The sequence below is a fragment of the Acomys minous genome (genome assembly GCF_964271855.1).
Source record: "Acomys minous genome assembly, chromosome: 1".
Lineage (NCBI taxonomy): Eukaryota > Metazoa > Chordata > Mammalia > Rodentia > Muridae > Acomys > Acomys minous.
Genome location: NC_140483.1, coordinates 18,413,102 through 18,440,938, shown reverse-complemented (window position 1 = coordinate 18,440,938; position 27,837 = coordinate 18,413,102). Strand labels below are relative to the sequence as shown.

Here is a 27,837-nt window from a genome sequence, read left to right as displayed (position 1 = left end):
TGTAGTGGTGCATGACTGTTATCCCAGCACTCAGGAGGCAGAGGAAAGTGGATCTCTGTGAGTTCGAGGCCAGCTTGGTCTACAGAATGAGTTTCAGGACAGCTAGCGCTACACAAAGAAACTCTGCCTCAAAAACACAAATAAACAAACAAAAACAAAACAAAAGACACCATTGCCTCTAAACACCAAGTCAGCTACTGCAAATTTTGATATACTGTGTTATGGAAAAGTTTTTAAAATTGTTGATTTTCATTGTGAGATCTTGGTTGAATAGCATCTTTTAAGGATAAAAAAACAGGAACTTTCATTTCCAGTGATATGAAGGTTTTATAGCTATCTTTTTTCTGTTGGTTTCTAGCTTGATTTCACTGTAGTGAGAGAGCATCTTTGGCATAATTTAAATTCTGTGATGTGTGTTGAGTTTGCTTTGTAGAGCATCAATTTTAGACTGTCCATTTTTGGGGATAACCCAGTTGGAAAGAGTATGCACTTGTTGGAGTGTTCTGCATACATTACTGAGGTCATGTTTGTTCACTGCTCAAACCTCTTCTCTGTATTGATTTTTCTTGTGGCTTCTATTGGTATAAAAATCTCTAACTAGATGTGTCTCCCTTTAATTCTGCCAACTTTTCATTGTTTGAAGCTTTCTCTTCATATAAAATTAGTATAGTTACAGCTTCCTGTCCCATGGATTCTCTGATCATCATGGTGGTAATGACAAATGAAAACACCATTTGCTATTAGGGTAGGTATAGTAGTTATCTGCAGTTAATATCACATGTAAGACGTTTTTTCATTCCTTTCTCTGCCACACTGTCTGTGACCTAAAATATGTAAAGTGGGATTTGTATAGATATACATGTGTGCACATACACATATTAATCCAGCTGGATTCTTTTATTTTTTATTTTGAGGATTCAGACAGTTTTTATTTAATATAATTGCTAAAATACTAAAAGCATCAACTTGCAATTAGTTTTTCAGTTATCTAACCCACTCATTCAAAGTAGCCATGAACTTGACAAGTGTTTTTGAATTAGTAGAAGCTGACTTAAAGTAATACTTCCATGGTACCTATATATTTTGGCACGACACAAACTCGCACTCTCACAAACTCCCTGCCTCCCTTTCCTGTCCTGCCCTATTCTTGTCACATATTTTAATTCTTCATATGGTTTAAGTCTCAGAAATGAGAGTCTTATCTGGTTCTGTGGCTACAAACGCTATTTAGATGCTGGGGACATCCCAGACTTCTAATCCTGACTCTTCTTTGTTCTTTAAACTCACAGAAATCAGATCTAAATCTCTCCACTTGGCTATGGAGGAAGCATCAAGCAGAGCTTGCTAAGTCAGACAGTGCTCTGCATCTTACCCAAGTGACAAGCTACTTCTCCTATTAAACTTCCATGTCAGGAGATGTTGACGGCTTGTAGTCTGTCATTCATAGGAAATCCCTGACAACTATTCTTGATATATTTCCCCATTTCAATCCTCATATATATTTAAACAATGTATTAAACAATACATACATGTATGTGTCTATATAAACATAAATATAAATATATAATATCTGCCCGATCTAGCCCCAACATGTAGTTTTGAATATGCTTATTTCCTTCTGTCATCCTTAGTCCAGGGCATTTTTACCTCTTGCCGAGGACTCACCCACACTCCACTAGCTTGTTCCTCTGCCTCAATTCTCCTCTAACCCATCCTCTACAAACAGCCAAAATAATCTTTAAAAATTCAGATAATTTCCAACAGAGCCTGGCATGTTGTAGAAGCACAGTAAATATTCCTCAAAAGAATAGATGGATGGATTAAAGGGTGGATAAATGGACAGATGAATGGAAGGAAGGTTTTAGAACAGTGGTTCTCAACCTGTGGGCCATGACCCCCCCCCATTGGGGGTTGAATGACCCTTTTACACGGGTCACATATTAGATATCTTGCATATCAGATATTTACATTATAATTACAAAAGTACAGTTGTGAAGTAGCAACAAAAGTACTTTTATGGCTGGGGCTCACCATGACATGAGGAACTATATTAAAGAACTGCAGCATCAGGAAGGCTGAGCACCGCTGCTCTGGAAAGTCTTCATTACCTCACACCATGCAGCTTTCCTCAGGACCCAGGAGTAGTGCCAGCCCTTGCTTTCTAGCTAGTCCTCCTGAAACTTAGCAACCATGCTTTGGCTAATATCACAATAGACATTGTAGTGTATCCAGATTATATGTGAGTAGGGCCATAGAACCCTTTTAGAATTGTGTGTGTGTGTGTATGCACAAGTGGAGGCGGATGTCAGGTATTCTCAGTCACTCCCCACTGTTTATTTTCCACATGTAGGTGGGAAGGTGTTCTCTCTCACTGAATCTGCTCATGGGTCCACTATGCTGGCCAGTGAGCCCTAGGTCCCCCTCCTGTTCTGCCCACTCCAAGCACTGGGATTGCAGGAATGTGTTGTGGTGTCCAGCTTTTACATGGGGTCAAGGATCTGAGTTCAAGTCCCAGTGCTTTTACAGCAAAGCATTTAACCAACTGAGTTAGCTTCCCAGCCCTTATCAGTGCAATCTGAAGCTGCTAAACAGACTGGATGTAGGGTGGGTGGAGTGGGTAGGGTAGGGGTTTGTAATCGTTTAAGATTCTAGACACATAATTTCCCAAACCTGAAAAGATTGACAGTCAAGGATCTGGGCACTATGGCAAGAATGAGCATAAGCGGTTCCTTCTGTCATCCATGACCACTGGATTTAAAAAAATATATATATATTTTATTAACTGTGTAATGGTGTTTCGCCTGCACATATGTCTGTAGTAGGCCATTGGATCCCCCAGAGCTGAAATTTTCAGACAGTGGCGAGCTGCCATATGAGTGCTAGGAATTGAACCCAGGTCCTCTGGAAGAGAAGCCAGGTGCTTTTAACATCCGAGCCATCTCTCCAGCACCAAGAGAATTTACCTTTTAGTCTCCTCATCTGATAAACAATAATACATACTGTAGATAAGACAATAAAACCCATAAATGTAATGTTCTCCATACCTTAGGAATGCTAGAGGACCCAGAACACAGGCAGAGCATGCGAAACACCTGCCAGGAGCAAGTGTTATTATTACAGAACCCTAGATGGAAGGTGTTTTCATGAAGGTTTTTTAGGAGGAAATCTTATTTTTGTTTTTTGCTTTTTTTTTTTTTTTTCAGAATTTTTGCATGTTGCCAAGTCTGGACTTGACTTTGCAATCTCCTTGCTGCCTCTGCCTCCCACGTGTTGGTATTACAGCACTGCAGCCATGCATGGAGGGCACACTGTACCACACCCCCCTGCTTTGGAGTGTGGGTGATGCTTTTGTGCACTGTGTATTCAAATGCTGATTTCTGTACCCAGAGATCTTGTTGTGGTCCTTTGGCATTGTCATTTTTATAAAGCATCTCCTGTCTCAATGTTGTGTAAAAATTGTTCGCCATCACCTTCTGATTGGTTAATAAAGAGCTGGACAGCCTATAGCTGGGTAGAAGAGGATAACGCAGGACTTCTGATCCCAGGGTGAGGGACTCTGGTGGGGATGAGAGAGAGAGAGAAAGGAGCTTCCATGAGGACATGGATGAACAAGGAGGTGCCACAGAGAGACTAAAAGGACAGGTCACATGGCTGGGAAGTAGGGCAGAGCAGCATAGTTGGGTTAGAATAGTCCAGCGTCTGCCCAGCCATAGTACCGAAACTTTTGATAAATATATAGGTCTCTGCGTCATTATTTGGGAGCTAGGGCAGGCATAGAAAAGACCTTGCATTTTATGTTGGAGATTGTATAGCAAGGTCACAGTTGAACACATACGCCAAGCCTTCACTGTAGGCAGGGTTGACTGGTAGGGCCTGCCTGAGTGCCACCTTTCTCTTGGTGTTTATTCTCAAATCTTCACTGTGGCAAAAAATCAATGGAAGCATGAGGAGGGGGGCAGGGCTTCTTTGCTAGTCACATCTGAATAAGCTTACCAGGCCACAAATGCCAGGCTGGCACAAGTTTACCATGTGCTCCAGGGACTGCTAGCTTCTTCCAGCAGGGTGACCGCTGAGCTGAGGGGAAGGGGAGACTTGCAGTAGGAAAAGGAAGTTTAAGGCAAGTTCAACTGAACAAATAAGAGAAGAAGTGACCTGGGTAAGCACTAGTCCTTTCTGGAAAGCTGAATGGACAGGGCAGTCCTAGCCTCCTGGCTGCCCACCAGGAAGAACATAGAGTGAACAAAGAAAAGCATAATCCAAGAAGACATGACCATGGCCAGAGGAGCTGACTCTCGGTTTAGGAGAGGAAAAGTTGCTCTTGTCTGGAGACTCAAATCAGTAAACATTCAGCCAGCATCAGTGGTGCTAAGTACATAGTGAGAGGGTCAGACACTGGCAAAAGGCCTATGGCTGGAGTCACGTAGCCCTGGACCTATGGCAACATGGCAGAAGTCACTTAGCCCCCACAGGCACTGACTGGCACCAGCCAATCCCAGTTGGAGTCACATAACAGGATGTTCCTGGTCCCAGAAAGACCATGATGGAAAGATCTGAACCAATCAGCCGCTAATGTGACCATATATGGCCTAATGCCTCTGGACTGTAACTCAGGTGAGCAGCCATTTGGCCCCAGCCTATCAGCTTACACCCCTGTGACTGCTCCTTAGCTCACCTAATCAAACTAGAACATAGCACATCCTCTTAGGAGTCTCCTCGTTCCCTATAAAAAGGCTTGCATGCCTTTGGTCCAGGTTGCCGCCATTTTGTATGGATGGTTGACTTCTGCATGCAGGCTGTTGCTGCAGAATAAATGCTCTTTGTTTTTTTATATACGATTTGAGTCTGGGTCTTCCTTCAGCAATTTTAAGACACTTAAATTAGCAAGGAATTCAATGACATTCAAGCAACCACAAAATTCAGCCCTGGAGCACACAGCAGAGCTTCTGTCTCTGCCTGGGCACCACTAGCTGACTGAATGATTTAGCACAGCCTAACTGCTCTGCGGAAGCCTCCTCAGGGCTTCTGTTTCAAAATCTCAAACGCTGTAATATCATATCCATTTATATCTGGTGTGCTTCTCTCAAGATTGATACAGAAGCTCCCTAGACCTCAAATGTTTTGTTTCATAGCTGGTTAGCAGTCCTAGGGTTTCCTGGAATGTTTTTTTTTTTCCTTAAAAGCCTTACAATAGATCCAGAAGGACCTTGTTTCCCATTTAATGAAATAGTTGAGCACTTTACCTGATAGGCGTATCAGTCAGTGGAAGAATGGGCAGTGTCTTAGAATAGGGAAATGCTCACCCCATTTATCCTTTAGACAGCATAAGAAATTGGGAGCTGCTTTTTGTTTTATTCATTAACTTGACCCTACCCGCCATTAATAGTAAGGCTTTGTGTGTTAGGAAAACGCACATGACCTTGCACAGAACAGACAAGCACTCCGCAGTTGAGCCCAGCCCTTAGTTCATTGCTCCCCCCTTTGTCTCACTCTGTTGTCCAGATTGTCTTCAAACACCTGAGCTCAAGAGATCCTCTTGCCTCAGTCTAGGAGCTGGGATTACAGACACTCACCAGTGTGCCCACATGGGTTCCTGAGTAATAGGACGATGCAGCCTGCGGAGGAACCTAAACAGTGGGTACCAAGCTGCCCCAAATCTCAGTGGAGTAGCAGAAGTGACCCAGCAGGAGCTGGTCCCTACTCAAGGGAACAGGATACACAAATAGGCAATACACAAACTAAGTGCAGACTACATTGTTAATCGGATATGGATGGGGACTCACACAAGGAGAAATTCCCTGCGTACTTGAGCTGGTGAGAACAGATTCACGCAGGCAAGCGTTTGCTTTACCTGAGTGTGAATAAGTGTGCGTCTGCAGAGACCATGAGTTGAGAAGCAATTGAGAGGATAGGAGTGACTTGAGTGTGGTGTCCATCTGCTACTAAGGAATTACTCAGGTGTCACAAGGGAGTGCCCTGCCTTTTTGGAAAATAACACTTCATGGAAATTTTAGACTAGCTCACCACTGTTCTGAGATTTTCAGGGTCAAAGACCTGGACTCCTAGCAGTGGTGTATTTGTGACTTGCATGTCACTGTGACTACAACACGTGACAGGAACAACTCGAGGGAGAGAAGGTTTATTTTGGTCCATGGTTTCAGAGGGACTCAGTCCACCACAGCAGAGAAGGCATGGGAGCGTGGCTAAGTCCATGGCCAGGAGTGTGCTGTGAGCCTTTAAGAGTGGCCTTTAAAGTAGCGACTAGGGACCTGCCTATAACCAACAAAGGTTCTCCTGCAGTCCTCACTGACCCACACTAGACACCACCTCATCAAGAGTCCACAGCTCCCAACATAACCACCCGCTGGAGGACAAACATTCAAACACACAGCTGTGAGAGACATTTTGTCCTCAGCCATAATATAGAGGCTTGGCAGGTAGCTCACCACTGCCTGCTGAACATCCATAAACTTCTGAACTACAAACAGCTTTTGACATAGCTTTTTTGTTGAATTTTTCCTGAGCCAATGTAGAAACTAGGAGACAAGTTTTAAGGAGTTAAATATTTCCGAGTTCCACAGAAGCAAAGCCATGGATACATTCTCCTCTCTAGAATCTGAGCTTTTGGTCTTCTACCTTATGCTTCCATAGAAATGCCACCCCAACATTCATCACCACCATCACCACTAACACCATCACTGCCATCATCACTACCACCATTGGCTAACAGTAGTAGTTGCTGCATAATGTGCTATTAATGAGATAATTCACAGAATGTATTTACTATGGTACCTGTTAGGAACTTAAAGAAAAAAAAATATATATATATTTTCCAGCTGCACAGAGAGACTCTGTCTCACAAACAACAGCAACAGCAACAACAATAACAATAATTTAAAGATAATAAAAATGAGCATTTTTAAAAACGGAAAGTTGCTAGGAAAAGAGGGCAGGGGAAATGAAAGGACCATAGAGGAGAAGAATTGGGGTAGGACATTAGTCCATAAATGATGCCTTAAGATTTGCACACAGCCCTGGGAGTGAGGGCTACAGTGCCAAGCCATACAACAAGAAAACAGACTCTTGGTCAGCAAGTATGTCCTTGAGGCTTGGGGCCTGTAGGGCAACTCTGTACCCCTCCCCCTGTTCTCCTGGGAACTTTCCTCACATATACCCTAAAGGGTTTCTTGGCTAAAAATTCCAACGCATAAATGTTGGATGAGAACGACTTAAAACCCAAGTGACAACTAAATCTTTCTTGCTGCACAGACAACAGAATTTAGCTTGTGCCCCCAACCTTGAGCTTGTGTCTAGGCTTTTTTATGAGGCCAAATTTTCCACCGAGAGCCTGCACCTTGGGGCTGTACACAGCGTGCAGAACAAGAGGGCCCTGATTGGAGGCTATTACAGTCAATAAAGAGGCTGATGAACAATTCTGTTCCTAAGCAAAGCTGACGAGAAGGAGCAGGCAGCCTTGGCAGCTCAGCCTGAGCTACTGTGTCTCCTTACATGACTTTATTGGGACTGCCAAGGTGAGGAACACTCATGGCCCTGCTGCCCAAGTTTTCCTAGCAATTTCCCTTTATTAAAATGCACATTTTTATTATCTTTCAATTATTATTATTGCTGTTGTTTTTGAGACAGGGTCTCTCTATGCAGCCCTGGCTGTCCTGGAACTTACTATGTAGAACAGGCTGGCCTCAAACTCACAAGAGATAACTTCTGTCTTTATCTCCCAAGTACTAGGATCAAAGACATTCATCACCACACCTGGCTAAAAATCCTCATTAAAAAAAAAATTGAGCCAGGCACATGCCTTTAATCCCAGCACTTGGGAGGCAGAAGCAGGCAGATCTCTGAATTCAAGGTCAGCCTGGTCTATAGAGTGATTTCCAGGACACCCAAGGCCACACGAAGAAACCTTATCTCAAAAAAGTGCAAAAAAGTATTTTTGTGGGTGGGGGTGAAATGTTTTAAAGTTCCTAACAGGTACCGTATTAAATACATTCTGTAAATTATCTCACTAATAGGACAATGCAGCAACTACTACTGCTAGTCAATGTAGAAATTAGGAGACAAGGTTGAAGAGGTTAAATATTTCAAAGTGCCACAGAAGCAAAACCATAGACACATTCTCCTTTCTAGAATCTGAGCTTTGGTTTCCTACCCTATGCTCCCATAGAAATGCCACCCCAACTTTCATCACCATCACCACTAACGCCATCACCACCACCATTATCATTATTGTCACCACTAACACCATCACCAGTACCATTATCCTCACTGTCACCATCATCATCACCATCGTCATAACTTTCATTATCATTATCACCACCCCCATCATCACTGCCACCATTATCATTACCATCACCAGCTCCAGCACCGCTATCACCACTACCATCATCACCACCATCATCATAATCACCTCCACCCTCACCACCACCATCACTGCCTTTACCACCACCACTGCCATCACTACAACCACTAACATCATCATCAACATAACCTTCATCACTAACATTACCACAACCATCACCACTACCACCACCACCCACACACCACCACCCACGCACCACCACCAGAACAAAAAAAAGCAAAAACACCTGTAATCTCGTCACTTCTAGGCAACCACATTAACACTCTCAAGTCATTCCTGGATAGGATGAAATGACACAGTGGCTTCTGCCTTGCAGGTGACTGCTTTTCTCTTAGAAATGCCATCTGAGCATTTCCCACATTGTCAACTGCTCTCCCTCAGCATCTTCTCTCTCAGATGACTGGCTCCTTATCATGTGTTATTTCCTGGTGAACCTTTCTCACATCAGCTGCTATGGCAACCTGAGGGAAACAGGTCTGGAAACCAATGGGTTGGCTGAAGACATATCCTACCTTAAGTCCATTTCTATTGAGGTTAGGACCATTTACTAGTGAAATGCCACCATGCTGCATACACCTGTGGTCTTGCTATTTTCTGTCCAGTTGTCATAGCTCTGGTAAAGTCACATGTTGAACAGTAGTTTGTGTTCTGTCTGTCTGTAAAGCTACAATGCAGCAATTTCATAGTTACTAGTCATTTTACATTTTGTCATGTAGTTGGCTTGCATGTGACCGTTACTCTAGATGAGCCGAAATGTAGCTTTTCATAATAATTCTACAAAATTTTGCATCTCCATTTCCCTTCCAGTGTGGTTTAATGGTGGCCCTGTCAATATACTTAGAGCTTAGTGGCCACTATAGCAATATAAATAGGTGGGATCTAAAATATAGTTAGGTCATGTAGAGCTACTTGTGAATTTGACGAAGGCTCTTACAGGTTTGATGGGGGCTTGGTCCTCTCTTTGGCCCTTCCTGCCTTCTGCTATGAGATGACACCGGAAGAAGGCCTTCAACAGCTGCCTGAACCTTGACCTTACCTTTCCCAGTCTTTCAAATTGATAGAAATCTCTGTTCTTTTAAAATTGCCCAGTTCTGGGTACTCTGCCACAGCAGGATAAGACAGCTTCAAACCTTCTTTCAAAGAAATACGATAGTCAGCAGAAAGCTACAGTAGAGGCAGTTAGCATTTTGAGGCACTTCATGCCTCTGCCTGTCTTCATTAATTAGCCACATGGATGAAGAAGTCGGACACCTCAGCAAACTGCAGAACTCCCTGCCCATCCACCTAGACATGTGACCACGAGGAAAGACATACTCAAAGTGAGGCACTCAGCATTGACCTCCACAGGGACTTATTAAAAAGTTACTGACAAGCCACAGTAGTTTGAATTCCAGCAATTTTTCTGATGCACTTTTCTGATAGGAGGAAGGGACCATGTGCATTTGCATGGCATCAGCATCTGCGTTAGCTTTCAGTTTCTATGACAGGTGACTAAGACAAATAACTTGAAAAAAAAAAGCATGATTTTTCTCAGTTCCAGTTAGTTCTAGTCTATGATCTAGTGGATTCATTTTGGGTGGATGGTGAAGCATCACATGATGGCGGGAAGCCTGTGGCAGGAGGAAAAACTGACAGCCCCCTGTCCAGGAAATAAGCTGGATTGAGGAAGAGACCAGAGGTCCATGATCTCTTGCAAAATCCTGTGCCTCAGTGACCCAAAGACACTGCCCTCCCACCAGGCCCCACTTCTTAAAGGTTGTACTGCCTCCCAATAGCACTGCTCTGAAGACCAGGACCCACCCCTTAACACATGCACACACGGAGACAGTCAGCATTAACATTAGTGCAGAGGTGTGCAGCATCTACACATTCAAATGCTAGTCTCATCATTTGACACCTAGCGCAGTCACTGAGAAGTGCTTTAAGGTGTAGTCTTAGGGCACCTCTGTTTAGGAGATTTCTCTTAACACAGAGAAAAATATCCCTTTGAAATTCTCTGGGTCTCTATCACATTGGATAAAATCCCCCCAGCTCTATCAAATCTCCTGACTTTAAACTTGGGAACTTGACACCTCATATTCCCCTTTAGAAAAGAATTAGAATTCTCAGTGTTATAGACACCAGGGAGATATAGAAGAGCGGAAACACCCTGCGATCCTTCCCACAGGCAGGCTTCGGTTCTTTCATCAAACATTTATTCATTGCCTAGGTATGCTGGGCACCAGGGATCCTTCTTGAGGTCCTAGAACCTACGTTAAAGTCTGGAGGTAGAAATGGTGTTGCAGCTTGGTGACGGCCATTAACGGAGGATGTCTTGGGGCCTGAGGCAATGCCGAGACGCCCAGGCCTCAGCTGGAAGGAGAACCATGTAGAAAGATCCAGTGTGCTTCCTCTTACCCATCACTTGAGTTTCTTATTTGCTTGCTTACTTACTCTCCAGCCTAGGTTTCATTCTGCTGCCCAATCTGGCCTGACCCTCATGGCTCAAGAGGTCTTTTTGCCTCAGACTTCCAAGTAGCTAGAGCCACATGCGAACTGTTCTTGGCTTCAGTGTAGGTTATTTCCACTCCTATCTCATATCTGTGTATTATTTACTTAATTGTCTTTAAGTCAAATTTAAAATGACTCCCTTTGTAACTTAGCATTACCTTAAGTCTGCATATTTATAGGAGAGCATGTTTGGCCTATTAATTATTTTATCCCAATATCTAGTAAACAAATATATTCAAAATGTAAAAACATGAAAAAAAACTTAAAATAACAACTCACACACCTTCTATGAAGTTAGTGCTCTTGATTGAGGTATAATACTAACAATGACAGCAAGCTGCTGAAAAAGATTCAGATAAGCGAAGAAGGAGAAAATAATTTCTTTTCTTTTCTTTTTTCTTTCTTTTCTTTCTTTTTTTTTTTCAAGACAGGGTTTTTTCTGTGTATCCTTACCCATCCTGGAACTCACTCTGTAGACCAGGCTGGCCTCAAACTCACAGTGATCTGCCTGTCTCTGCCTCCGAAGTGCTGGGATTAAAGGCATGAGCCACCAACATCCAGCTCAGCCACCAAGGCCTGGCTCATAATTTATTTATTTATTTAGTTAGTTTTTTTTTTTTTTTTGAGATAGGGTTTCTCTGTGTAGCCTTGCTTGTCCTGGACTTGCTTTGTAGACCAGGCTGGCCCTGAACTCAGAGAGATCTGTCTGTCTCTGTCCTTTATTTTATTTTTAGCAGTATCCTTTTATGTGGAGACTAGCACACAGCAAGGCTAGAGTTGGGAAGAATGGTTAAGATGTCTTCTCTACTTGTTTCACAGATAGAATATGAAAGCCCAAATTAGAATAGAAATGTGGGAGGGTTGTTTTGTCAACAGCCTGGGTTGCTAAACACCTATAGACTTCACTGAACATGGAGAAATCAAACTGCTGTCTACTTAGAGCCTTCACTCCTATGAGCTAATCCTCTTGGTACCTGGGGGTAACTCTATCAAATCCTTCTCCTCAGGGCTCAGGGCACCGGTGCAGAAGAGGAGGCCGAGAGAATGTAAGAGCCAAGGGCTTGGAAGACACCAAGGGGGAAAACCCTCTAAATCAACAGGACTGGCACACAGATGGACTCAAAGAGACTGGCAGCATGCACAGGGTCTGCACAGGGCTGTACCAGACTGGGTTCTTGAGCCGTGTGCACTGGGACACAAGCCTCCATACCTAACACGGAAGTTTCTCCAATTGATAACCACTTGCAAGTGGAAATTTAGTTTCCTCCAAGCGAGTCTCACTGGGGAAAGAAGATACTCTTAAGGGTAGGCTGCATGCCTAGCAGTAGATGGCCAACAGGAAATGAACTCAATGGCATCTTTGGAGGGTCATTGTATCATAATGTCATGTCAGGGCTTTAAATTTTTTATCATTTTTTCATTATATATATATATATATATATATATATATATATATATATATATACACATATATATATGTAATTTTTTATTTCGTTTTCACCCTATAGGTCATTTGTGCATGTATTATGCTTTCCAGTTTTTATGGGATTCCTGAGTGCCTGAGTGTGTGAATGAATGGGTCTTTTCATCTCTATCTGTTCCTTGTGACTTTTCTTGGGCTCTTGTCCCCCTGTTCATTTGTTTTGTCTTATTCTATGTGTTAGTTTTTATTTTATCTTTCTTATTTATTTATTTATTTATTTATTTATTTATTTATTTATTTTGGTTTTTCGAGACAGAGTTTCTCTGGGTAGCCCTAGCTGTCCTGGACTCACTTGTAGAGTAGGCTGGCCTTATACTCACAGAAACCTGCCTGCCTCTGCCTCCTGAGCGCTGGGATTAAAGGCGTGTGTCACCACACTTGTCTACCATTTTTATTATTATCCCTTAGAAGCCTGTTTGTTTATAACGAGAGACAGAAATGGGGTGGATGGGAAGAGAGATGGGGAGTAACTGGGAGGAGCAGAGGGAGGGGAAACCATAATCAGAATATATTATGCAAAAAATCTATTTTCAATAAAAGGAAAAGAGAAATTTGTAAGAGGAGGGGCCATTTCCAATAATAGTAAGACTGCATTTAAAAGTGTTGTAGATGGATTTGATTTTAGGGTTGGGGGAGGAGTTACAGATAGCTCTAGTATTTAAGGCTCTGAGGGTCAGTGATGTGTCCATTTAACTTTTAGATACATTGAAGTATTTTAAGAGGATCCAAGTGGAAGTGTTAGGTTTTGCAGCTGGACTCTTTTCTTCTTCTTTTTTTTCTCCACCTAGAGTCTGGGAGATGGATGAAATGGTGAGGGCTGCATGTCAGGGAGGAATGAAGCCACAGAGAAGTTGCTGAAAGAACAAGAAAAGGGAATGGGAGGGTAAAATAAGCCAATGGATAGAACATAAAAAAAAATCATCAAAAGAGCCTAAAAGACCCAGAGATGCTGGGGAAATGCAGAATGAATAGTGTCATGGAAACCGAGGAACCAGAAAAGAGAGGAAAGAGAAAGCAAATAGTGTGGGAAGAATAGAAGGTCAGGGCACGCTGGGTGCAGAGCCTTAGACAGAAACCCCCTGAAGTTGCTTACCCTCAAGTCCCTGGTGATTTTGAAAAGATGCTTTCATGGGTCAGAGCAGAAGCCAGTCTACTGTGACTTGGGAACCATACAAGAGTCTATAAACATGGAGAAAAGTGCAGAAGAAAGGATCGGTGGCCAGAGCGGACCTAGGCTGATGGTTCTGAATTCTTCCTTCCTCCCTGGTTGGCTCAATTGCAACTGTGTGTTTGGGCCATAGAGCCACTTAAGAGGCAGCACCTAACTGATGGCAAGGGAAATCTGAATATCATCCCTGAGAGAGAGGGGCCAGATGCTGCAGTAGAGCAGTGAAACTTGGAAGAGAACCCAAGGTGCCTTTCTTCTGAGGCCGAGGGCAGGAGGCGGAGATGGGTTGTGGGATGGGTGATGCAGGACTGGAAGATCTCCACCTGGTGGGCTCGCTGGCTGTTGTGCTTAACAAATAAGGACTCAGTGTGGACATGTCAGGACCTTAATACTCTTTCAAATATCTGTTGCTATGGCCAACAGAAGAGGAGCTCATTAGACTCAGCATGAGAAAGGGAAGGCGTTAGATCTTTATTCTCTTAAAGGATAAAACACGGCTTAGGAACAAAAAGAAAAAGTTAAGTCACCATGAAATGTGCTGTCCAGCACACTCTTGAGAACATTGGACTTGGAACATTGCACATCATAGTGTTGATTAAACAGGCCAGAACTCTAGTGTGTCCAACTTAGAGACAGAGACTTATCAAGGAGTAGGGGACCTCATCACTGTGGTGTGATGCGAACTCTCCTTGGGCACCTGCTCCAAGCACAGTGCTACTCAAAGATAGGAATAACAGACCAGAGGAGAGCCTGTCTCTAGCCGCCTTTGGAATCTGGATACCAGGAGGCCCACCTCACAAAGCTCAGCGAGCATCCCAAGGCTCCTTGCACAAAGTAATGCCCATGAAATCTGTGGGAATTTATGGGCTCTCGGGAAACTAGCATTTGTTCATTTACATATGCTATTGCATTTATCCCCACTGTCTCCCCAGATTCAAGTTTCTCCAGAGTTGAAATGTATAAAATTCATTTATATATAATCGATCCAGTTTCATTACAAAGGCCAAGTCTGCCAGAGCACTTATGTACCAGGAAAAAAAAAGGAAAAAAAAGAACCTATGGCTCAGGAGTGTACATTTTAATACTACCGATGACTGATATGACCGTAACATATGTGTTGAATGCAATCTTCCAGATGTTCAAACACACTGAGCTGCAAACCTGACTTAAGGACTATTAGAATACAGACTGGAAACATATGTGGAGTTTGGATGCAGTAGGAGCCACTGCATAAACAGAAAGTGAGGGAGACCTCTGGCCTTCTGGAAGATGTCCTGTAACACACAGTTAGAACTGGACTTTCTGTTCACTAGAAGACCACGGGGCTAGGGTAAGCTGTAGGGGTAGAAATGATCCTGGTATAGACTAAGACACGAAATACTAAAGTAACATGCTACGAATTACACGGATGGGCAAAATAAACATCCTTTGTTTAACTCCCATACCCTTCAGAGAAGTTACTATTGTCACCATTTTATTGACAAGGACATTGAGGTTCAGAAAAAACAGTAATTGACTAAGACCGCCCTCCACAGTAATGGCAGGCCCAGCACTTAAGCACGGTCTATGTGTATGACACAGATGGACCTGTATCTAAAGCTTATGCTGGTCACTGCCAGAGAGCATGAGAGCATGCTGTTCCAATATACACATGCGTAGGAGTGCCTGCCTATTAAATATTGCAGTGTGCTGCAAAGAACAGTGGAAGACAGTGTCCTTCGAATGCTAACTGCCAGATACAAAACAACAGTACCAGTTTTATGTTCTGTAGCAAGTTACCAAGTGACACCACCTTATAAGAGCGTGAAATGAAAGCAGAGACTGGCAAAGAGTGGCACCAGCAGGCAGTAGGACATCTTGACCTCTGTCCGGGTCACCGTCAGGGCAGGGTAAAGACATGGCAGACCCTTGAGGTCCAGGATTGCATATGTGTAGAAGGGCCGCTGGAATAAAGCTTCTCCTCAGCAGGAGACCACTGTGGCTTTCCAGTCCCTTTCCACTGGCATGCTTCCAGATGGCGTAAACTGGAATAATGTGATGTGACTCCTCGGGAACTTTCCAAAACGCACTTCTCAATGCTGGCGTTTAGACGGAGAAGCTTGCCTACCTGAGAACCAGACTTAGGAATAATCATAAAGCCACGGGACCTGAGTCACACACATCCCCCCAACAGTCACACTGTCTTAGGTTATGCCCCACTCACGTGGAGTAAGTGGCTCAGACGCCTGTAAAATGTTCAAGTTGGAAACCATAACAACTTCTATTAGTTTTACAGTTCGAATGACTCCAACCTCAGTCATAAAGGTTTTTCTTTAAAATTTTGTTAAGTCCACCGAGTGGATGTGAAAATGAAAATGAGTTATTATAGATGAATGAGTATAATTTCCTTGAATTCAAATTAAAAAACGTGAAGATTGCCTTTGGAATCTGATAACAAAACACAGAAACTCACTCTATTTCTTTCTTTCTTTCTTTCTTTCTTTCTTTCTTTCTTTCTTTCTTTCTCATCATCATCATCATTATTTTACTAGTTTTCAAGACAGGGTTTCTTTGGCATCAAACTCACAGTGATCTTCCTGCCTCTGCCTCCCAAATATTGGGATTAAAGGGACATGTCACCATACCTGGCCTCTGTTTTACTTTTTAAATAAATACAGAAAGAGTTTTTGTTTTTTTTAAAATGACTTATTATTTAATGTATGAGTGCTCTCTTTGTATGTACACCTGCATGCCAGATGAGGGCATCAGATGACATTATAGCTGGTTGTGAGCCACCATGTGATTTCTGGGAATTGAACTTAGGACCTCTGGAAGAGAAGACAGTGACCCTAACTTCTGGGCCATCTCTCCAGCCCCAATACTGAAAATTTTTAAACATGGTGTTACTGGTAAAAAGGATTTTAATCTTATTTCACATTTAAATTTTTGATGTAAAGCTAGGCCCTTCAGCTCATTCTAGTACTTAGTAAGCTGAGGTTGGATGACTGCTGTGAGTTCTAAGCCAGCCTGGGCCACACTGAGTTCTAAATCAGTTTGGGCTACAGTCTGAGACACGGTCTCAGAAAACAAACACAAAAGAAGTAAAATAAAATTTCTTGTCTGAATAAATGAATTTTGATCATGAGTAAACAAATACTGGTCAAATGCCTGCTGTTGAAGATGCCCCAGTGTTCTGCAGGGTCCTGTGGCTGTCAGTTGTTCAATAGCATAGGAAGCGCTGTGCCTACTGAGCTCACTTGCTAATGAGGGAGGTCCCAGATGGCATCCATTCAAGCCACAGGCTGTCTCCCTGTGTATCACCTAAGATCTTAGTCTCAAAGGGCACAGATGGCATGATGCAGAGGATGCAGAGCCTGAGCACTATCACAGTGATGGAGAGTCTAGTTGGGCACACAGGTACTCTCTTCACAACAAAGGGTAACAGAATTGAGAAAGGTACAGTGGATTTTGCAGGAGGGCAGATCCAGCTCAAGAGTTCAAGGACAACCGGGGCAACATAGCAAAACTCCTCTGTCTTAGAATTTGTTTAAGAAGATAATATGAGCAAAAAGAAAGAAAAGAAGAAGCCAGAAACTTGAATTTTAAAACTTCATGGCAATATCCGAAGATCACTCTGTTATTGGTCTATCTATCACCATCATCTATTTATCACCACCATCTATGTTTCTTTCTTTCTTTCTTTCTTTCTTTCTTTCTTTCTTTCTTTCTTTCTCTCTCTCTCTCTCTCTTCTTTCAATCTATTATCTATCTATCTATCTATCTATCTATCTATCTATCTATCTATCTACCTTCCTCTTGTATTGGTAACAAGAAGGGAGGCCTTTGGGAAACTGCTATGTCATGTCTACCAATTTATCTTGTTTCATATGAAGGCACAGCAAGGAGATACTGATACAAGGCTCTGTCTTAGACGTAGAGAAGAGGCTTTGCCAGACACCATTGTGAGTGCCTTGAGGCTCAAGTTTCAGATCCCGTTTCTGTTCTTTATAAATTTCTCAGTCTCTGCATTTAATTAGAGCTGACTAAGACATTGTTTGTGTATCATCCAACCATCTACCCACTCACCCATCCACTCATCAGCCATCCATTCATCCACCCACCCAGTCATCTATCTATCTATCTATCTATCTATCTATCTATGTATCTATCTATCTATGTATCTATCTATCATCTATCTCTATTTTCTCTATCCCTATTGGCAAACCTCATCTTCCTTTTTTCATAGCATAATTAATTCTTTTCTGTATTCAGTAATACCCCTGCAAATGCAATTTTTTATGGCTAGCTTTATACTTTTCTTTTGTCTACCTTTGTATTTTTGGACACAATATTTAAAAACTTTACTGAAAGAATGATTTTTCCCTAAAAATAGTTTAACTCTCTTTCTCAAGCAAGATACTCAAAGACAAATTTTAAATGACCTTATAAAAGCCATTTCTAAAGTATAGCAGGTTATTAGTCAATATGTGTCTTCTGAGGGGTCAGTAGTGCTTGGCTGCTGAAGGTTTTTGTATCTTGTATGGAGACTGTACATATTATATGTCTTGTACTGACACTACACATACATGGAACACCTGCTAAAAGCCAGATATGCCTAACTCTAGGCACATAGGGACTATTGCTTCAGCCATGTAGAAGAAAACTAGTTATTTTCTTACTGTGATAGTAACTTCTGTTATGAATAGGATGTACATAAACTTGAAAAATTCAGACAGTTCCTTTTCTATAAGGCACAATGACTGTCATGGGGTTTAGACCTCAGTTCACAGCAGAAAGTCTTTGCCAACAGCTCTGTTGTATGGAAGGATGGTGGAGGCTTTAGGTGGCCTAAAGGCCTAGATAAAGGAAGGTAGCTCCATCACTGACATCATGCCCCTGAAGGGGAGCTTGACATTTTGGTCCCTCCCTGTTTTTCTAATATAATGTGGCTGCCCTGTGCTGAACAGCCTCCCTATCCATGTGCTCCCACTTTACCAAAGGCTCAGTGCAGCAGGGACAAACAACGACAGACTCAACTACAAAACAATCTGTCAAAGAAGAACTTTTCCCTTATGAAGTTAATTATCTCCGTATTTTGCTACAGCAATGTAAGGCGGACTATACAAGGCTGATGTGTATATCCAACCTCGGGTCTTTTATTTCCCTATTTCAGTTTGGTTTTATGACATTTGGGCTCACTTACTTGTGTCAATCTGTTGTGGTTTTAGAAACTATTATCATGTAGTGATGTAGGGACAATGGCAGGCGAATATGCATGCTCTCTTCCAACAGCAGACACCTGGGGCCCGCGGCCACAATTACAACATGAAGACTCGCTGACGATTTCACCTGGTTCTCTTCCTGCAGCTTGACCATTTTCATGCATCAATCTTTTTTACAGACTAACAGTTTGCATGGGGAATGCCGAGTAAACACTTTTTTATAAAATATTTAAGAACATTTGGAATTGAGAGTCCAACTAGAGATGATGACAGGAAAAGATAATTATTCCACTTGGCTGAGGTGGGGATACACTGCAGAGTGGCTGGGTGAGTGGTGGTGTTTTTTGTTTGTTTGTTTGTTTTGTTTTGTGGAATTATCCTAAAGTCGGCCAACACAGTGCTTCCAAGGCCTGCAGACCCAATCACAATGAAGATTGCATAACACAGGGCTCTACCAGGCTGGCTTGAGAGAAATGGAAACCTAGTACAAAAATCCCTGGAAGTGGTTCTTGTCTTCGGATCAAATTACTGATGTGTACAGAAGATGCGTGGCTTCTTAACTAAATACCATTTCATGGTTAGTAGATTATTTCTCATAAACCAATGTACAAAATGCTACTTTACAAATCCCAGAAGCATTGGTTAATTAGATCTCTCATGTAGAAGCTCTCAGTGGGCTGTTTTTTTTCTTTTCCTCTTTCTTTCTTCTTTCTTTTTTATCAAAGGAGAACTAGGAAGCATATTAAGTGGAATGTACTGAAGAGAGAAATGACATTATTTGGTATGAAATTCAAGATATCGTAATAGAATGTCCATGGTAAAGTGCATCAACCTTGGCCTTACCCTTTAACTTCAAGGCTTCTAATACCTTTGAATCGGCAGTCACATCGCTCACCAGCTTGATTTCGATATTTTGTGACGTCAGTTGGAGCAATTTCTCAAAGAGACGTTGACCCTGGGAAAAAATATTCAGAGACAAAGGAAGAGAGAAATCTAAATATTTGCCATCTTGAATCGGTATAAATAAACTTTTTAAACTTTATTTATTCAGTTTGTAAAAGGCAAGTGCTTCCGTGACAGATATTCAGAGATGTGTGAAATTCTCCGGGTTTCATGACTAGAATAGAAACATGAACGTAGTTGGCATTCTGTCTTTTTGAGAGCCATGCAACTCAGCAATGTGCAATAACAATTTTGATAACACAATACAAATTTAGTTCCCCTTTGTTTTAAAGCTGTAGATATCTGCACATAGAGAGACAGTTAAAAATACTCAGTAGTCACACTTGGCACAGAAAGACCAACTGTTTTTCTCATTTACAGACCATGCTTTTTGATCTCTAGTTTCTTCCTTTGTAAATACAGACCATACTTACTTCGAAAGATTTCTATAATGTCAACAGAAATCATTGAAATTACTGTGAGTGCTTACGATTTACTTCCTCTGCTTTGAAACCTATTTTGCTGAAGGGAGCGAATGGTCTGTATAAAAATAAATAAAAATGTAAAATGCAGGCTTTTCTGGTAAGAGTCTCACAAGCATATAATCTCAGATTTATCTCGTGTGGACTGAGTGATGGTGGGTCCAGGTATGATCTTACCTTCAGGGATGAGACTGAAGTATTATAGCATTTGTTTTCTCTCTGTGTTTAGACTGACACTTCTTATCTTAAAAAGGAGTGCGTCTTTTGTCATTGACTTTGCATGTTTATATGTCTGGACCTCAAACACAAATTACCTTCAAAAGAGCCAGCCAGATAAGAAAGTTTAGGTCTTAATGGGCCCCAAGTGCACCATTAAGCTATCTTGATAAAAATCTGTGGTGGGTAATGATTATTTATAAAGGATTTGGTGATTGGGAGGAGTTGATGAAGCAAATGAAGATGCAAATGAGGATTCAAATGAGCATGCAAATGAGGATGCAAATGAGATCCAAGCATCCATTCCTGAAAAACCTCCTTATGGCAGAGACTGATCACAGATTAAAAGCCTGACACTCCAAGGAGCTGGTGTGACAGCTGACAGCAGAAAAGGGTGCTTGGCATAGTCACCCAGCCATGTGCGCTCTAGTCTGGACCTGGCCAGCAGCCAAATTTCTACATCCCCTGGGTACTGGAGGATACCCTCTGCCTCTGTTAGTAGAGGTTAAGGTTCCCAATGTGGAGTTTACTCCAGACTCCCAAAGTTCTCAGTACCCCAGAGCCTGGGGGCACCTTCACCCCTAGCAGACAGTGAGTGTGGGTGTGTAATTGACAGATGCAAACACCTTTTAAAGAAGCCCTAATAGAAAGGAAAGTGGGGGAGGGTGACTCCCCCGGCTGCTGTTTGCTGCCCTTGGAATGTTAGGCTTCTTTTTTTCCTTACAATTGTGTGTGTGTGTGTGTGTGTGTGTGTGTGTGTGTGTGTATGTGTGTGTGTGTGTGTGTGTGTGTGTGTTTATTTGTGTGTGTCTGTGTAAGTGTGAGCCTGTACTCTGTGTATACAGGGGTTGGTGGAGGCCAGACAGGGATACCAGATGTCCTGGGGCTGAAGTGACAGGTGGTTGTGAGCTGTTGGACGTGTGTGCGGGAAACTGAACATGCGTCCTCTGGAATAGCAGTAAGTGCTCTTAACCAGTGAGCCCCCTCTCCATTCCCCTTGGTGTGTGACTGTTACACGAGGGCACAGGTGACATGCAGCTTTATATACAATATGAGGTCAAGTCCACACTGTGAGGTTGTGAGGTGTATGGCTCTTTCTAATCCACATCAGCAGCTCTTCCTTGTCAACTTTGGCCCCGTGCTGTGCCTGCCACATACTACTGAGGGTCTAATGCTGTCTGCCAGGTGCAGATTGCTATACCACCCCTCACCCTGGTCAGCAAATATTCACACAAATTGGTTACGCTTCCCCTTACACACTCTGTGTTTTGGCAATATCTCATAGATAGTGGATCAGTATTTTCTCTTAAGTTCTTTTTCTTGTTTTAAGTTTTACTCAACAAAACATACTTAGCACAAATAAAATAGCAGTTGTCACCCATACTGTCTTCATTCTTGGCCCTATTCCTTAAACTATATCCCTTGTAGTCTTTTGTGCAATTTAAAACAAAGAACAGAAGTCTTACACATGAATGAAAACAGAAACTCTGATACCTACAGATACAGGCAGGCCACCATTAAATGAAGCCACATTTCCCCTTCAGTATGTGGTGATTATTCATCCTAGGGAACCTGAACAGCTCAGCCATAGTACTCACTATGATAAACTTAGACTTATAGAACTTCTGTACATGGACTTGAAAGAAACTTGTATTAAGTCATCTGTTTCTGACATGTAATGTTCCTGCCACAATATTCTTATTACAACATCTTATTATAACATTTAGAATGTATCAGCTTCCTTCCTTCCTCTCTCTCTTCTCTCTCTCTTCTCTCTCTCTCTCTCTCTCTCTCTCTCTCTCTCTCTCTCTCTCTCTATGTGTAAGAGAGGTGTACACATATGATGTAGGGTGCACAGGTCTCTCTGTGTGTGCACATGAGAACTCAAGGTCAGTTTCGCACATCACTCTTCAGATGCAATTTACCTTGTCTTTTGAGTTGTTTTTGAGACAGACCTAGGCAGGCTGGCCAACAAGCCCTGGGAAACCTCTTATTTCTGTCTTGAGGTGACCAAATGGCTAAGGCCTCTATACAACTTAACCTAGACAGTGAAAAGGGGGTTGGAGCCGTGGGGCAAAGGATACATTTATGGGGGGAACAGAGGAAGTAGGTAGTCAGGTTGGGGAGTCTTCCAGTGCCTAGAGGAGACAAGATCCCCAGATGACAAGAGTTGTCTTCAGGGGTAGCTCTTTTCCCAGTGCAGAGGCATGCTTTACAAAAAAACTTTTCCTTTATAAGTGCAACTTTTTTTTTAAAATTTTTTAGCAGCAGTGGGAAAATACACTCTACTGTAGGCAGAGGTCAAAGGAGCGTTAGCTGCACATGCTTGCTTTCACTTGCCACTGGGCAAAAAGAATCTGCACGTTCAAGACACATACTTCAGGGTGACATGCCCTTCAAACCCTGTGAGTAGGGCTTACAAATTATCCTTGTCTCTGTTGACTCAAACCAGCTGGTAGAGAGAATGAAACACCCAAATGTAACATGAAAGAAAAAAGCAAACATGCTAAGCGTGACAGAGAAGTCATGCTGGGTATAGTGAACTCTAGGGAAGTGTGTAAACTATGGGGGGCTGGTTCTCAAACTTGCCTTACAAGCAAACTCTTTGTTTACATAAAATATCATTTTATTTTATTTGTGTATGTGCATGTGTGTTCATTTTGTGTATGTGTACATGTGTATTTGTGTGCACACGTGTGTTGAGGTCAGAAAATAAACTTGACTGTTGCTTTCTCGTGTTTAAGTGGTCTCTCATTGGACTGGAACTTCCCAAAGTGTACAAGCCTAGCTGGCTAGCAAGCTTCAGGGCAAAGATAATTTAATTCTATCTTACCTGTCCTGGCATTGCAAGCATGTGCCATCATGTCTGACTTTGTTTGTGGGTTTTGGGAATCAAACTTATGTCTTTGCACTGGTATGAATAGGTATGGCCCCCATAGACTCATGTGTTTAAATGCTTGTCCCATAGGGAGTGGCATTATTAGAAAGTGTGCCCTTGTTGGAGGAAATGTGTCACTGTGGGGCAGGCTTTGAGGTCTCCTAGGCTCAAGCTATGCTTAGTGTGGCACAGTCTCCCCTTCTGCCGCTTGAGGCTCAAGATGTAGAACTCTCAGCTCCCTCTCCAGCACCATGTCTGCCTGCACTCTGCCATGTTTTCCACCATGATGACAATGGACTAAACCTCTGAAAATGTAAGCTAGCCCTGGTTAAAAGTTTTCTGTTCTAAGAGCTGCCACGGTCATGGCGTCTCTTCATAGCAATAAAACTCTAAGACAGGCCTCATGCTTGCAAGGAAAGGGCTTTACCAACAGAGCTATCTCTCTTGACCCTAAAATCTGAAGGTTAACATCTCCTTGACTCTTTCATGTATTCTATTGTATAGAACCCAGGGGCTCCACAGAACACTCTGGCAAGCCAGTGACCTTTGCCCCTGCTTCATCAAGTATCATATGGAATCATCAAGATTCTCAGATTTGATAACCAAATGAGAATGCCATAGAAGGAAGCTACTCTGGCAGCCTCCTCTTGTACATAAGGACATATGAGAACAACAGCAGCAAACAAACAAACAAAAACCCCAAAATAATGAAATAAGCAAAACATGAGGGCAAGACTAATGATGCTCAGCTTGCTCCTAGTGAGTCAGGCCTCAAGGCTCTGGCTGTTGTGAGTCTGTGTAGCTCCACCTACAGAGCCATTTTTTTTTCCTGAGCTAGGTTTTATTTGAGTCTCCCAAGGCAAGCAGTGCAGGTTAGTGGGGGCAACCAAACTAGCATGTGGTGATTCAACATGAAAGAAGAAAGGCCTATCCGAGGTGTTGTTCACCTTAGAGTGGGTCTGATTTATTCAATAGGGTTTCAATCTGTTCTAATTGAAGAGAGTCTAGTCTAAGAAAACCTGAAGTAATGGCAGTCCTGAATGAAAGCCATCCTCTGTATACAATGAACAGCACAGGAAATGTGGCCTTTTTCTTCCTTTTACAGGAGTGTCATGGTGGGGAGTGGTTTTCTGTCTGACTCAGGACAGCACGCAAAGCCACACTCAGGTCTTATCACCCTATACCCACCTGTGGCTCATGACGTATTTTGTGTGGAGGGGCATTGCTTTCAGTGTCTCATCTTTTCCAGTGAGTGGTTTAGTCCTGGTCACCACATCTCCTTCACATATACAAGCCAAGTCAGGGCCATGAATGAGTCACAAGGAAAAAGCAATGGACATAATACAACCTAGGCTGTGCCTTCAGCTGAGCTTGTAGGAGTTAATTACATTGAAGTCCACAGTAGAGGAGGACTGATTACAATGTTTTTCTTAGATGTCAGTTAACTGTGAACAGGTTGCCTACAGAGTATGTAAGCAGAATTGAGTACATAGTTTTAAATAACCTCAAAGCACATTATTAACTTGGTTGTTAATAGGTTGGGTGAAAGGTTGATGTTTTAAACAGTATTTCTCAGGAAACCATTCCCACAGCAGCAGAGTTAGATTCTGAGGAGCAAAGGCATATGCGGGGTATCTATCACCTCACTCAAATGACCCAGAGATGCTTGCTCTCCAAGAGGCAAGGCAGGCATTGAAGCAGAACCCCCAGGCCTGGGCCTGAGAGGAAAGGACTGATGGGAAGCTGTTTCCCCATTTGCCCCAATGGAGGACCAGAAAGTCCTTTCAGTCTTTACCTTTCTCCACATGAAAGGAAAAGGCCACCATCATTCTGATAAAGAGAAGTAGCCACACATTTAAATGGATCCGACAAAAAAAAGGTGTGGATGTTTGAGCATGTCATGGCTTGAGTGTTGAATGTCGCCCCTGAGCCTCATATGTTACTGTCTAGGTCTCCTAGTTGGCATTACTGGGAGAGAGGGAGGCATGAGGAGGTGTGGTCTAGTGATCTTGGTGACGTCCCTTGAAGAGAATGGAGGACAGCCCCCCCCCCTTTTGTTTTTAATTCCCATCCAACAGCAGAGTAGTCTTGATCTGCCTTGAGTATCTAAACAAAGCCACCTGACCATGGCCTGCATTTTACAACACTGTGAGTCAAAATAAAATTCTGGTCTTTATAAGTTGGCTATCTTAGGTGTTCACCAGAGGGATGGAAATGTGACTGACACAAACACAGTGGGCACCCAATGGTGATTCAGAAGCTAGAAGCCAGGAACAGACAGCAGTGTGAGTTCTCCAAGATAGAGAGATGTGGTTGGGATGGAAACTAGGAGTTCAGCACTAACTTAGACAAGGAAACAAAGTACACTACAGCCATGGACCAAGTGTTAAAAGCAATCCAAAGCATAGATGTGCATGCACATATATAAATGTGTACTTGAATGCACATACATCCGTATATATGAACACATGTACACACACATACACACACTAACAGAAGAAGGATAATCCAATGGGTAGGGGGAATATTCAGCTAATCAATGCATTGGAAGGAAAAAGAAGCAGACAAAGAAAGTCTGAAGTAATGTGGAAAAAAAAAACCCTGTCCAATCTAAAAAAGACATGCATCTAAGGAAACCTGAACACCCACCTGAAAGCAGAGGCACATTTGGTAGGGGAGAAATACCTAGATGCTTTGGCAAAACAACTGGACACCAAGAATTGAAATTCTAGTACAACTCTGGCCAAAGGAAGGAATAAAGTGACCCAGAAAGGAACTCGTTTGTAATTGGCGAGGACCCAGTGGACAGATCATGGCCAACAATCCTGTGCCCGTAAGAACTTCTAATGCAAGAGTGAAAGAGAGAAGCATTTGCAGATATGTAGAGACTTAGCAACTGCCCTGCCTGCATACCCCATATGAGGAAAAGCTTTAAGGGAGGACACTAACCAAATATTAAAAAGAAAACCCAACTAACCAGCCAACCAAGCAAACAACACCTCTGAACACAATAAAAGAAGATGGAAGGAAAAAGAAAAGAGTGGGGCCATAATATTTTCTGCATTAATATGTAATACGTTTGCTAAATAAAAATTCTTTATAAAAGAGATGCATTATTTAAAATAGGAGCAGGTGCATCAGGAACCCTGAAATAATAGACCCCAAAGAATTAAAATTAAAATTTCTCCAGGGAATCCATGCAGGGTGAATCTTGGTGCCAGAAGAGCAGCTAGTTGTCGCTATGTAATGAATCCTCCCCCCCCCCTCTGTGTGTGTGTACATCTATATGTGTGTGTTCGTGTGTATATAAATTATTCATAAAATATCAACTGTCCAAAACTTTTTAATAGCCACAGAGAGATGATTTGCCTCTTTGTTATATTTTGCTGTATTTTTTCAGATAATGCATAGCAAGAGGCTATTGCAATATAATAAGGAAGTATCCAATTGTCCTTTTTAAAAAGAAAGTACTAAGCCACAGATGTTGGCACACATCTGTAAGTTGGGGGATTGCTGCATATTTGAGGTCACCTCTGAGAACTAGTTTCAACTCAAAACATCAGGCAAAAAATGACAAGCAAAACAATAAGAGAAAGAAAGAAAGAAAGAAAGAAAGAAAGAAAGAAAGAGAAAGAAAGAAAGGGAAAGAGAACTAAAAGGAGAGCTACTGTAAGAGAGGAAATGTACAGAAGGGAAAAGAGAAAACAACCAACCAACCAACCAAAGCCCAGAAACTGAGATAAGTCAAGCTTAGTCTTCGCTTGATCCAGAGAATTAGAAGAATGCTTTTGGAGCCATGATTTATTGACACTTACATTACTGGCTCTGGGAGAAATTACACAGGTTAAAGACCTGCCAAGAATGTTTTTTATGCATTTGTATCAGAATAATGATCTCCCTTGGAAATATACTGGAATGCAAGCAAGAGCATAACCATAATTTGCCAATAGACGGGGAGAGGGGAGCATGAAAAAACAACAGAAAGTGTCAAGAAAGAGTAGACTGAGGGAGTAGACTGAGGGAGTACAGAATCCGCGGGGGCCGAGAATTGCTGATCCGCGAGGGCAGAGGCAGGCCTTTCTCAGTGCATTCTCTCACAGCTCCTTGTGTGGTTGTACCCCTCTTCTTGGGTGTTCCTAGGTGGTTTGGGGGGGTCTCCTGGATGTATTTCAAGTTTTACTACTGTGTATTTGGTTTTTGTGTTTCCAGCAAACAGCACAGTTCCTCCATAAACGTTCTGCACATTCAAAACTGTTGTCACTTTTTCAAAATGGGAAGACGCTGACGTAAGCAAGCCTTTGGGGAGCGTTGACGGTGTGGAGCCGGAAAGGTGCTGTTTTGATAAGCGACACCCTTCCTTTTATGTTGTGCTGGCTTTTGCTGACACCGCACCAGGATCTGCTGAGATTGCGTTTTCTCTGGAGGTGACAGGTAAATTCTCAGGAGTCGTTTACGGGTTGACACCAGCCCACAGCCCTGTGCTCGTTCTGGCGGTGCGGTGGACAATCAGGACACAGGGATACGGACCACCCAGGCTCGAGAGTCTTGGACTCCACGGCTCAAGCATAAGCTGCTGTCTAGTTACTGAGAGAACAATTTTAAT

General features: G+C 42.5%; 1 protein-coding gene across 5 annotated transcripts in view; it reads right to left on the bottom strand.

Annotated features, from left to right (window-relative positions):
• The window catches only part of PLD5 (phospholipase D family member 5), a 324,914-nt gene that overhangs the window by 93,541 nt on the left and 203,536 nt on the right, over window positions 1-27,837 (bottom strand). For all 5 annotated transcript variants that reach the window (XM_084785899.1, XM_084785902.1, XM_084785903.1 and 2 more), the window contains exon 4: window positions 19,560-19,671. In XM_084785899.1, coding sequence (XP_084642025.1) covers window positions 19,560-19,671 — 112 coding nt within the window. The remainder of the gene's footprint in view (window positions 1-19,559; window positions 19,672-27,837) is intronic.